Here is a 12,135-nt window from a genome sequence, read left to right on the forward strand (position 1 = left end):
AGGAAACTACTTTTCCAAAGACTAAAAATAAGACAACATGGTTGTGATGGCAAAGGCAGCAGCCAGAAACTAAGATATAGAAAATAACAAAATTTTTTAAAAGAAAAAAGTACAAATTTAGACAAAAATGACAAAATGTACAATGTGTACAGTATCAACCTGGTGATTTATCACACATTAGAAATGTTAAAAAGGTGAATGAAATAATGTTGTAATGCAAAGATATTTCGGTTTTATTCCTGAGGATTTTACAAGTGAATCAATTATGGTTGCACCATGTTTTCCAGTTGGGTTTCCATTTCTCCCTCATTCCTCTAAGCTATCTAAGGCTGTAATATCAAACTGCAAAATGTCAGGTTCCATCACCCCTCTGTAACACTGTTTTCTCTGTTGGCAGACCAGCTTGAAATTATGCCACTGGAAACAATAGTGTTAGTATAAGTCCCAAATTTCATTATTGTTTGATGCAAGACTAAGTAATTTCATGCCTAGAAAACTGTCAAGTAAACTGAATATAAATTCCATAATCAAAGTACATATCTAGTGTCCAATAGCACCGTGTACAGCCAAATAAGTGATCAACATACAATACCAGAGAAAAAAATAAACCTTGTTCCACTACAAAAGTAACCATCTTTAACTCCAAAAACCATGTGGTATAGTTCAGGCTTTTTGAAGTTTTAGTGCACATAAAGATTACTTAATGTATGCTGTAAGCATGATGAAAGAACTAACTAAAAATAAACGTCCTTTTTGTGAGGCTCTAGAACTACATGTAGCCAACCAGAAGAAGCTCTCAGAGTAGCACCCGTGTTAGTCTGTATCCGCAAAAAGAACAGAACAGGAGTACTTGTGGCACCTTAGAGATTAATAAATTTATTAGAGCATAAGCTTTCATGGGCTACAGTCCACTTCATCAGATGCACAGAATGGAACATATAGTAAGATGACTATATATATATATACACATATACATATACACATATACATATACACATATACATATACATATACATATATATATATATATATACACACACACACACACACCTACATATACACACATACACAGATAAGTTAGAAGTTTCCATACAAACTGTGAGAGGCTAACTAGTTAAGATGAGCTATTATCAGCAGGAGAAAAAAAAACTTTTGTAGTGATAATCAAGATGGCCCATTTAGACAGTTGACAAGAAGGTGTGAGGATACTTCACATGTGGAAGTAGATTCAATACGTGTAATGACCCAGCCACTCCCAGTCTCTATTCAAACCCAAGTGAATGGTATCTAGTTTGCATATTAATTCAAGCTCAGCAGTTTCTCCTTGGAGTCTGTTTTTGAAACTTTTCTGTTGCAGAATTGCCACCCTTAAATTTTTTACTGAGTGGCCAGAGAAGTTGAAGTGTTCTCCTACCGGTTTTTGAATGTTAGGATTCCTGATGTCAGATTTGTATCCATTTATTCTTTAGCGTACAGACTGTCCAGTTTGGCCAATGTACATGGCAGAGGGGCATTGCTGGCACACGATGGCATATATCACATGGGTAGATGTGCAGATGAATGACCCCCTGATGGCGTGGCTAATATGATTAGGTCCTATGATGGTGTCACTTGAATAAATATGTGGACAGAGGAGGCATTTGGGCTTTGTTGCAAGGATAGGTTCCTAGGTTAGTGTTTTTGTTGTGTGGTTGCTGGTGAGTATTTGCTTCAGGTTGGGGGGCTGTCTGTAGGCAAAGGACTGGCCTGTCTCCCAAGATTTGTGAGAGTGATGGGTCGTCCTTCAGGATAGGTTGTAGATCCTTGATGATGCGTTGGACAGGTTTTAGTTGGGGGCTGAAGGTGACAGCTAGTGGCATTCTGTTATTTTTTTTTGTTGGGCCTATCCTGTAGTAGGTGACTTTTGGGTACTCTTCTGGCTCTGTCAATCTGTTTCTGCACTTCAGCAGGTGGGTGTTGTAGTTTTAAGAATGCTTGATAGAGATCTTGTGTTTGTTTCTGTCTGAGGGATTGGAGCAAATGCGGCTGTATCGTAGAGCTTGGTTGTAGACAATGGATCGTGTGGTGTGTCCTGGATGGAGGCTGGAGGCATGTAGGTAAGTATAGCGGTCAGTACGTTTCCGGTACAGGGTGGTGTTTATGTGACCATCGCTTATTAGCACAGTAGTGTCCAGGAAATGGACTGCTTGTGTGTACTGGTCTAGGCTGAGGTTGATGGTGGGATGGATATTGTTGAAATCATGGTGGAATTCCTCAAGGGCTTCTTTTCCCATGGGTCCACATGATGAAGATGTCATCAATGTAGCGCAAGTAGAGTAGGGGCATTAGGGGACGAGAGCTAAGGAAGCTTTGTTATAAGTCCTCCATAAAAGTGTTAGCATACTGTGGGACCATGCGGGTACTCATAGCAGTGCCGCTGACTTGAAGGTATATATTGCCCCCAAATGTGAAATCGTTGTGGGTGAGGACAAAGCCGCAAAGGTCAGCCACCAGGTTTGCTGTGACATCATCGGGGATACTGCTCCTGATAGCTTGTAGTCCATCTTTGTGTGGAATGTTGGTGTAGAGGGCTTCTACATCCAGTGGCCAGGAGGGTGTTTTCTGGAAGATCACCGATGGATTGTAGTTTCCTCAGGAACTCAGTGGTGTCTTGAAGACAGCTGGGAGTGCTGGTAGCATAGGGCCTGAGGAGAGAATCCACATAGCCAGACAATCCTGCTGTCAGGGTGCCAATGCCTGAGATGATGGGGTGTCTAGGATTCCCAGGTTTATGGATCTTGGGAAGCAGAGAGAGTACCCCTGGTCGGGATTCTTGGCATGTGTCTGCATAGATCTGTTCCTGTGCCTTTTGAGGGAGTTTCTTGAGCAGTGGTATAGTTTCTTTTGGTAATCCTCATTGGGATCAGAGGATTATGGCCTGTAGAATGTGGAGTTAGAGAGCTGCCTAGCAGCCTCTTGTTCATATTCCAACTTATTCATGATGATGACAGCATCTCCTTTGTCAGCCTTTTTGATTATGATGTCAGAGTTGTTCCTGAGGCTGTTGATGGCGTTGTGTTCAGCACGGCTGGGATTATGGGGCAAGTGATGCTGCATCCAATGAAGTGAGCTGCAGCTCATGAAAGCTTATGCTCAAATAAATTGGTTAGTCTCTAAAGGTGCCACTAGTACTCCTTTTCTTTTTGCTTTTCCACAATTTCAGCCCGTGCATGTCAACGGAAGCAATCTATGTAGAAGTCCAGTCTGTTGTTTCGACCTTCAGGAGGAGTCCACACAGAATCCTTCTTTTTGTAGTGTTGATAGGAAGGATTCTGTGGGTTAGTATGTTGTTCAGAGGTGTGTTGGAAATATTCTTTGAGTCAGAGACATCGAAAGTAGGATTCTAGGTCACCACAGAACTGTATCATGTTCGTGGGCCTGGAGGGACAAAAGGAGAGGCCCTGAGATAGGACAGACTTTTCTGCCAGACTAAGAGTACAGCTGGAAAGATTAACAATATTGTTGGATGGGTTAAGGGAACCAATGTTGTGGCTCCTTGTGGCATGTAGTAGTTTAGTATCCTTTCTCCTTTGTAGAGAAGCAAAGTTTGTTATAAATGGCTTGTCTAGTTTTTGTAAAGTCCAGCCACAAGGAAGTTTGTGTGGAAGGTTGGTTTTTTATGAGAGTATCCAGTTTTGAGAGCTCATTCTTAATCTTTCCCTGTTTGCTGTAGAGGATGTTGATCAGGTGGTTCCGCAGTTTCTTTGAGAGCGTGTGGCACAATCTCTCAGCATAGTCTGTGTGATAAATAGATGTTAATGGATTTTTTACCTTTAGTCCTTTTCGTATGATGTCCATCTGTTTGGAAAGGAAGATGATGTCTGTCTGTATCTGTACGAGTTTTTTCATGAAGTTGATGGATTTCCGTTCCATACAGCTAAATTCAGCGCCTTTCATAATGACAGGTTTGAGAGTAGCAGCTGTGTTAGTCTGTATCCACAAAAAGAACAGGAGTACTTGTGGCACCTTAGAGACTAACCAATTTATTAGAGCATAAGCTTTTGTGGGCTACAGTCCACTTCATCGGATGCATAGAATGGAACATATAGTAAGCACGCGCACACACACGCGCACACACACACACAAAAGTTACCATACAAACTGTGAGAGGCTAATTAGTTGAGCTATTATCAGCAGGAGAAAAAAAACTTTTGTAGTCTGAAAGCCATGCAGACACTTGACAAAAAGGTGTGAGAATACTTAAGGAAATAGATTCAATTTGCAACAGAAAAGCTTCAAAAACAGACTCCAAGGAGAAACTGCTGAGCTTGAATTAATATGCAAACTAGATACCATTAACTTGGGTTTGAATAGAGACTGGGAGTGGCTAGGTCATTACACATATTGAATCTGTTTCCTTAAGTTAAGTATCCTCACACCTTCTTGTCAACTAAGTGGTTTCAGACGACAAAAGTTTTTTTCTCCTGCTGATAATAGCTCATCTTAACTAATTAGCCTCTCACAGTTTGTATGGTAACTTCCAACGTGTGTGTGTGTGTGTTCCATTCTATGTATCCAATGAAGTGGACTATAGCCCACGAAAGCTTATGCTCTAATAAACTTGTTAGTCTCTAAGGGGCCACAAGTACTCCTGTTCTTTTTGCAGAACAAGCTTGTTTATAATCATATATTGCATACAATATTTGACAAGCAGAAAGGTTCACTCAAATATCACTAGTAATATGAATTTGTAATCATTTACATCCACAGTGTGTGGTACAGGAATGGAATACATGATACAAAGACAACAGTTTTAAGATCTAGTGAAAGGCTCTGTTAAACTACATAAGGTTTTTCAGTCACTCTGATACGTGTATGAACTAATTTAAAAATAAATACAACTGAACTGTTTTTTTTAGCTAGTTTCTTGCTTTAACCAACCATCCTACTCTCATACCCTTGCAGTTCACCTTTAGTTGAAACCATCACACACAAGGGAACTATTACTAAGTTAATTAGTGTAATGCTTATAGGTAATACACTGAGTATTTCACACATTTCTGACGATAATATCATGGTTTAAGTCCAAAGATGATCCAATTTATAAATGAAAAACACTCTGAAAAGGTGAGATCTAGAAGAAATCATATTCAACCCTATTCTTTCCCCACCCTGGTTGGTCTTAATTTCTTTAAATCTTTATGGCTCAAACTAGACTTGAAAAATAGGTAATGTTTGAAATATTAGTTAACATGCGATGTTTAATGGATATGTTTTTAAGCACGAGTGTAGACAGGGTTTAAACCTTTAAAATATTTTGGCTGGTCATATTCACACTAGTGTTTAAAAATGCTGGTTAAAATATGTTAGCTAACATGTTTTAACCAGCATTTTTAAAAATACAATCCATTTTCCTAGCCTAGACATTGCCTGGGGAGAGGGAGGGAGGGAGGGAAATGGGGAGGGGGAATTCGAAGAAATTAAGTCCGAAGGTGGCAGATGTAGCTGACTAGATGCCCACTTATTGGGTGCAGCAGGAAAAACGTTAACTACATCACAAAGGCTCAAGTTACTGCATAGGAAACAGTAACCAAAACAGTGAATGTCATTACCATCATCATCATGGCAAATCCCAAAAGGAAATGGCCTCTTTCCAGATCAAGCACCACCCAGTTCAATCTCTGGCAAAAGTGCAGTAGGTGATCTTGGCAGTACATTGGAAAGCTTACTGTGACACCGAAACTCCTGATGCCCAACATGGTTGCTGGCCATGTAGTGGCACTCTGATACATATGCTTTGAAATTCAGCTGTGTTGCACTATCTAATAAAACGTCCATACAAGAAAGCTGCTGGAACCAAACCAGTGCTAGTGGAGGAAGTTGTTGGGTTCGGCTTTATTTTTGATCTTCTCCTGCCACTTGATACAAAGCAGCTGATGCAAACAAGAAGAACTGCAAACATCAATCTGGTGTTCTTCAGCCTTGCTCAATGCCCATGTTTCACTTCGATTCTAACACCTGAATACACTCTACATTAACTCTCCTTTGATCTAGAGTTATTTAATTAAATGTAGAAATAATTTAACAGCAAAAACTACATGATATAGGCAGATGAAAACAATATAATCAACGTCTCCTTTCATTTCTATTAACATACGAATGCATTAGTTTGAATGCACACTAACACTTAACACTTCTTTGATGTTCACATACACGTGAATTGTCCCGAGACTCTGACATGCGCTGGCACCTGGCCTGTCAGCCTCAAAGAAGGTTCCCTTGAGATGTGGACTGTGCCCTGGTGGAGTGGGCATGCAGCTTGTCAGGTGACTGCTAGTCCACTGGTTGGTAACATGATCTAATGCACTGGACAATCCAACTAAATATTCTCCACATAGAAATGGCTTGTCCTTTGACACTCCCCGTGTAAGAATGAACGAGCTTGGGTGACTTCCAGAAACATTTTGTTCTGTCCTGGTATAATAAAATGGCTCTACATACATCTAGAGTACACAATCTTTGCTCTGCTCTACCAGCATGACACCTGGGAAAGAATACAAGTAACTGGATGATTTCATTAGTGTGGAATTCAGACACCAACTTTGGGAAGAAATCTGGGATGTGGTCTCAGAGACTGTCATTATGAATGATAGTATAAGATTTATAGTATAAAATGGCTCTGCTATCTGGGTTTGCATTCTCCAACTTCTAGCAGACGTGACTGTCAATAGGAAGGCCAATTTCATAGAAAGAAAGGGTAAAGAGCATGTAACCACAGGCTGGAAGGGGACATCCACCAGCTTCAAAAGGAAAAAGTTAAGATCCCAAGTTGGGGCTGGATTTCTGACAAGTGAGAATAGCCTCAAGATGCTCTTCAGTAAACTGTTTGCCAGAGGATGAAAGAAAATTGGTCACAGGTGAGTAAATTGCAGAGATGGCCACCAAGTGAATCTGTAGCGAGCTTAGCAAGTGACCAGAGTTCAAGTGCAGGAAATAGTCCAGAATCTATTGTATTCCAGTATGCAGAGGGGAAGACTGATGCTGTAAAGCTCCATTTGTAAATCTGAAGAAGTACATGGACCTAGTGGAAGTTCTCCTGCTATTAATAGGGATTTTCTAAATGTCCTGTGAGCAGACCAACTCCACTAGTGTCAGCCAGCCAGCATCCATGCTACCAGGTGGAGAGCACTCATGTTTGGGTGCAAAAGGTCATTTGCCTCAGCCACAACGAGGCTATAAGGATTACCCTGGTTTTCTCTTGCTTGATCTTCTGCAGAACACTGGGAAGCAGGGGGATGGGAGGGAACGTATTTAGGCCCTCTATTCAAGAGAGGAGAAAGGCATCCAAAAAAAAGCTGGGACACTTGTTCTGGTTTCCCAAAGAGGTCCTTGTGGGGGAATCCCCCAGAAGGTTAAAAGTGTCCTGAAGGACCCTCGGGTGGCATCACTACTTGTGGTTGTCACAGAAATGCCTGCTCTGGCCATCTGCCCTCATGTTGTCCACTCCTGGGAGATGGCTGACAAAGTAATGTGTGACAAAAACCCAGAGTTAAATGACCTCTTGGCATAAGTAAGACAGCTGCCATGTTGTCAGACATCACCAATACAGATCGGCACCAAATGTCCAGAAAGAAGGCAGTGCATGCTGTGGGTATAGTCATGAGTTCTAGAACACCAATGTGCAGGGCCCTTTCTGTATGGACCACAGGCCCTGAGTTTTGAAGTTCCCCATTTGAGTCCCGCATCCAAGCAAGGAGGCAACAGTTATGATAGTCCTTGAGGGTGAAATGGTGCTGTAAAGAAAACTTTTGCAAATGTTGCACTAGTCCTTTCCCCAGTCCAGTGACTGAAGGACTGACAAGCGGAGATGCTGTGACAAATATCTTGAATAAACCTTGCTGAATTTAAGTATTTTAGGAATTCATTGTATTAAAAATGATAAGTGTTTATGTACTATTGAGGGACTGTACATATTTCCAGGGGGAGAGGGACTACAGCCCTCCAGGAACTAATAAAGGTGGGTGTGGTTAGGCAAATTCAATCGATTTTAATACCTCCAGAGGGCTACCACCATTTGTAGAGAGGGTCGCATATGCTAGTTTAAACTGGATTCTTCATGGGCCAGCAGACAATGAAAAGACTGTTGGTTCAATACCCTGAATTAAAACTGACCCAGGGTCTTCTTTCTGATCCAGCACATGGACAGGACCTCTGATCCAAGGGAGGCATCAATCAGGGAAGGGATAGATCTTTGGCCCATTTGGGTGCTTGTTTTGAGCTGAATCTGTGATGAACTTGTAGCTACAGAAAAAAAAAATATCTCAGTGAGGTTTGAAGGACTAACCACAAAACAAAGTCCTGGTTGTAGTTGGGGGAGGGGGGTGATTTCTGGTAAGCTTATTAGCATGCATGCAAGTTCTTTTATTGTTTTTAATACGTTTTCTCTGTAATTATTTTATCTTAAGAGGACAAGTGCTTGCATAGAAAGAACTGTGTGGTAACTTAACTGTTGGCATTACATAGTTTACCATCTCCGACAGAAGCAAATCAGGCCTACTTAGACAGTCTATCATTTGGAGAACAACAGCGTAGTCAGGGAACTGTTCAATCTGGAAATACCCCCGTCACAAAGGAGGAAGATGCAGGACTCTGCCCAACAGAGGTGATGGCTGGATGACCCGGGGGAATAGACTTTCAGTTGCTCTGAACTAGGATAACCTTGACTGGATGGCATCTTCTTGGCCAGAAAGCCAAGGATAGTCGTGCTGCAAGTGGCCAGAAGCAGAGTCCAGTGTATGGGATAACAAATACACATGCTGCCACTGGACCAAAAGCCTGAGGCTTTTGTGAGGGGGTGGGGACTGCAGGTGGGAGCAGATATAGTATTTTATATGAAATCTGTCATGTTGCAGGTTGGCAGTCACAAGACCTGTGTTGAATACAGTCCCAGTGAATTCTATTTATCAAGCAGGATTTAAATATAACCTTCATTTTGTTCCCAAAGAGGTCTAGACAAGTGAACAAGTGTAGGATGGACACGATGTATGTCCAAACTTGAGACTGCATGTGGCCCCTGACGAGCCACTCAACCAAGTATGGGAACATCTGAATGCCCACCCTTTTCAAGTGAGCTGCAACCACTGCAAGGCACTTCGTGAAAACACAAGGTGCTGTTAAAAGCATGAAGGGCAGATCCCAGTATTGGTAATGTTTGTTGTTCAACACATACCTTAGAAAACACTTATGTACTGGGGGAATCACGATGTCAAGAGAAACTACTTGCCCTTCTGGACCAGAAAGGGAATGATGGATCCAAGGGAGACCAACTTGAGCTTCATAAAAGTATTGAAAGCTCTGACATCTAGAGTCAGACAGAACACCCTGACTTCTTGGGAGTAAAGAAATACCTTGACTAGAACGCCCTTCCCCTGCAGTGAGGGGGAACTTCTATCACACCCAGACCCAGAAGGGACTGTGCTTCATGTTGAAGCAGAGTCCTGTGGGAGGGTTCCCTGAAGAGAGTCAGGAAGGAACTGGATAGCACAGCCTTTCTGGACCACATCCAAAACACAACCATCTGGAGGAGATGTTGGATCAGGCCTGTTGAAAGCAAGACAGACAGTTGCCAAAAGGAAGAGAGGGTAAAGAACATAGAATAACTGATATGCTGCCCCCAAGCACCAAGTCAAATATGCTACCTGGTCAGTGTCATTCTGGGAGTTTTAATAAAGAGGTTGCCCCCTCTCCCCCGCAGATTTCTTTCTCAAGGGCCGCTGTCTGCATCCCTGGGCTTTGAGTGTTGTGTACTGGAAGAAGGGCTCATGTCGACCGGTAGAGACTTTTCCATAGGGGTTGGCACCAATAGTCCTGGTATGAGGCTAGATCAGTACTGGGTTTTGGCAACAGCCATAGATTCACCAAGAAAAACAAGATCAGTTCAACTGATACTGCAGAGCCCCAACACCTGCCTGGAGAGGATTGGCAACTTCCCTGTAAATCAAAAGACAAGAGGGAACCACTTCTTGAAAAAGGGGGTGCTCCTCCCATAGTCATAGGGGGCACTTGGCCCAAAGATGGGGGCAACAAGGTTACTGAATCCAGGAACCTTAGTGGAATCAGAGGAGGGTACAGTTCTAAAAGGTATAGTGGTGCCAGACCTAGTAAAGTAGTCTTAGGTGAGGATACGCCTGGTTGGTACCAGAGTAGAGCTTCTGCCCAGTACCATGGTGGCCACTCCGATGCCTTGGTACCAAAGACACTAAAATGACCACGGACGCAGCTGCCAGAGCTTCTAGTATGTGTGGTTCTGTTCTGCTAGTACAAGCTCCAATGTTCAAGGAACATTTTTTAAGTTTTGAAACACATTTAATGACCAACAGGCTGGTGGTCTGAGGCCTTGCAGTCACATCTGGAGAGGGTAATTTTCACCTCTTCTCCTTAGAAGACATACAACTTGTCTCTATGCTTTCTGGATGAAGAAGGCATCAGCTTGGGAAAGTCTTAGGCAGATGCCAGGGCAGAAGTTGAAGCCCTCTGGACTTCAAAAGCCTGGACACTTGGAGTCCAGGGTCATCACTGCTCCATAATGAACACCCTCTGGTGTGCCTCTCTTGAGTACTGGGTCTGCTTTGAGAAGGACCTACAAATTTCACAGCGATCTGCAGCATGCCCCTCACCAAGGCAGAACAGAAACCTCACAGGATGAGCAGTTCTTAAATCCCAGGGATTTTCCATGGTCAGCCATAGTAGGCAACATCACCAGCGACCAAAGAAGAGGGCTCTTCTTCCTCTAAGGCATCCTGAAGAGGTAACTAACTACTGCAAAAATCGCTGTAGGAAAAAAATTGTTGGAGGGAGTAGTTCCAACAAATACCACCGGTGGTAGAGAATGAACTGCCTCTCACAGGAAAGTTCCACCCTTTACACCTTCACAAAGTGTACAAGGAAGGGAAGGGCACATGCATCATCCCATTAGATACAGCTGACTAGAAATTTCTTCTATGTGCTTGCACTGGATATACATTCAACTAATATGGATATGGACTAGCTCTCAAAGAAGAACCACATCTGGCTTTCAAGCACGCTCCAGCACCTGCAATGATGCTGCCCAAATATCTGACACTTGCTACATACTTGATGTCCTATCTGGGCAGGTTAATACAGAACTGGGTGTAAACTGGAGCTGGAGGCTGCTTGCTAGTGGGGAGGAGGAGCTGGAGGGTTCCCAGAAGCTGCAGTTCTCAGCATCCCCTGAAGGAAGGAGGCAGCGTGCAGGAAACTCCACAAAAGTCCAGGATGCAGCATCAGGCTGCTTCTCCCTCTGGATCCTTGGGCTTTGGAGGTTAGGGGGTGCGGGTGTCCGGCCTTGGGGAGGCCCCCTTGACTGGGCATTGGGTGGGGGGCATGGCTGGCCTTTGGTGGGGAGAGGATGCAAGGGTCTGGGCTGGGTGGGGGCCCACAGCTGAACTCTGGGGTATAAGGGGTGCATGTGAGTGTCTGGGCAGGGGAGATGACTCTGCAGCTGGGCTTTAGGGGGTAAGGGTATCTGGGCTGGAGGGAACCCACAGTTGGGCTCTGGAGAGGGAGGGATATGGTGTCAGGCCCCTCTGCTGGTCTGAGGCGGAGGGGGTGGGGCAGAGAAACTGGTTTCTTTACCTCTACTGCTGGGGAAAATTTTTTGTATCTGTATTGTTACAGACACAGTTGCTGAGAGGTATTTTGAAATAAATGACAAAAATAATTGAAACTGGCCTGATTATATAGTGTTATTTTGACAAAATAAAAAATGTGGAATTTTGAAGAATTTAAGAATACCGTGTCTAGAACTTTTAGTTTTTTGGCACGGAACTGCCCCAGGAGTATATCAGTCACTGCAGATATTAAACGATGGTGACAGAACGCAGGCTTGCCAGACTCCAGTGGAGATAAAAAACCATGCCACCTATCTGCTACTGACTCAAAGGCAGATTTCCATTCCCTTATAGGCTTCTTCCCTCAATGGCACGATCTTACAAGGGACACCAAGTCACCTCATCACATCCCACAAACTTGCTCAATGCAATGAATCAAAGGTCTGACTGAAGTCTATAAAAAGTGTTGCACAGAATTTATTAAATTCAACCATCTTCTCAAAGCACTGCATCAAAGTAAAGATCT

At 43.1% G+C, this 12,135-nt stretch overlaps 1 protein-coding gene across 23 annotated transcripts in view; it reads right to left on the reverse strand.

The window, feature by feature from the left end:
• Positions 1 to 12,135, reverse strand: part of NEK1 (NIMA related kinase 1) — a 189,371-nt gene that overhangs the window by 74,602 nt on the left and 102,634 nt on the right. The window contains exon 18 of one of the 23 annotated variants that reach the window (XR_012158625.2): positions 3,811 to 3,929. The exons of 21 other annotated variants lie outside the window; for them this stretch is intronic. Coding sequence is in view for 1 of the 2 variants with exons in the window: in XM_073341605.2 (XP_073197706.1) it covers positions 8,208 to 8,280 (73 nt within the window). In the remaining variant the exon portion in view is untranslated. Of the gene's footprint in view, positions 1 to 3,810; positions 3,930 to 7,792; positions 8,281 to 12,135 lie in introns of those variants that run through there. One more of the 23 variants, XM_073341605.2, reaches the window with a different exon arrangement.

This window comes from Lepidochelys kempii, chromosome 4 (assembly GCF_965140285.1).
Source record: "Lepidochelys kempii isolate rLepKem1 chromosome 4, rLepKem1.hap1, whole genome shotgun sequence".
NCBI classification, from domain to species: Eukaryota; Metazoa; Chordata; order Testudines; family Cheloniidae; genus Lepidochelys; species Lepidochelys kempii.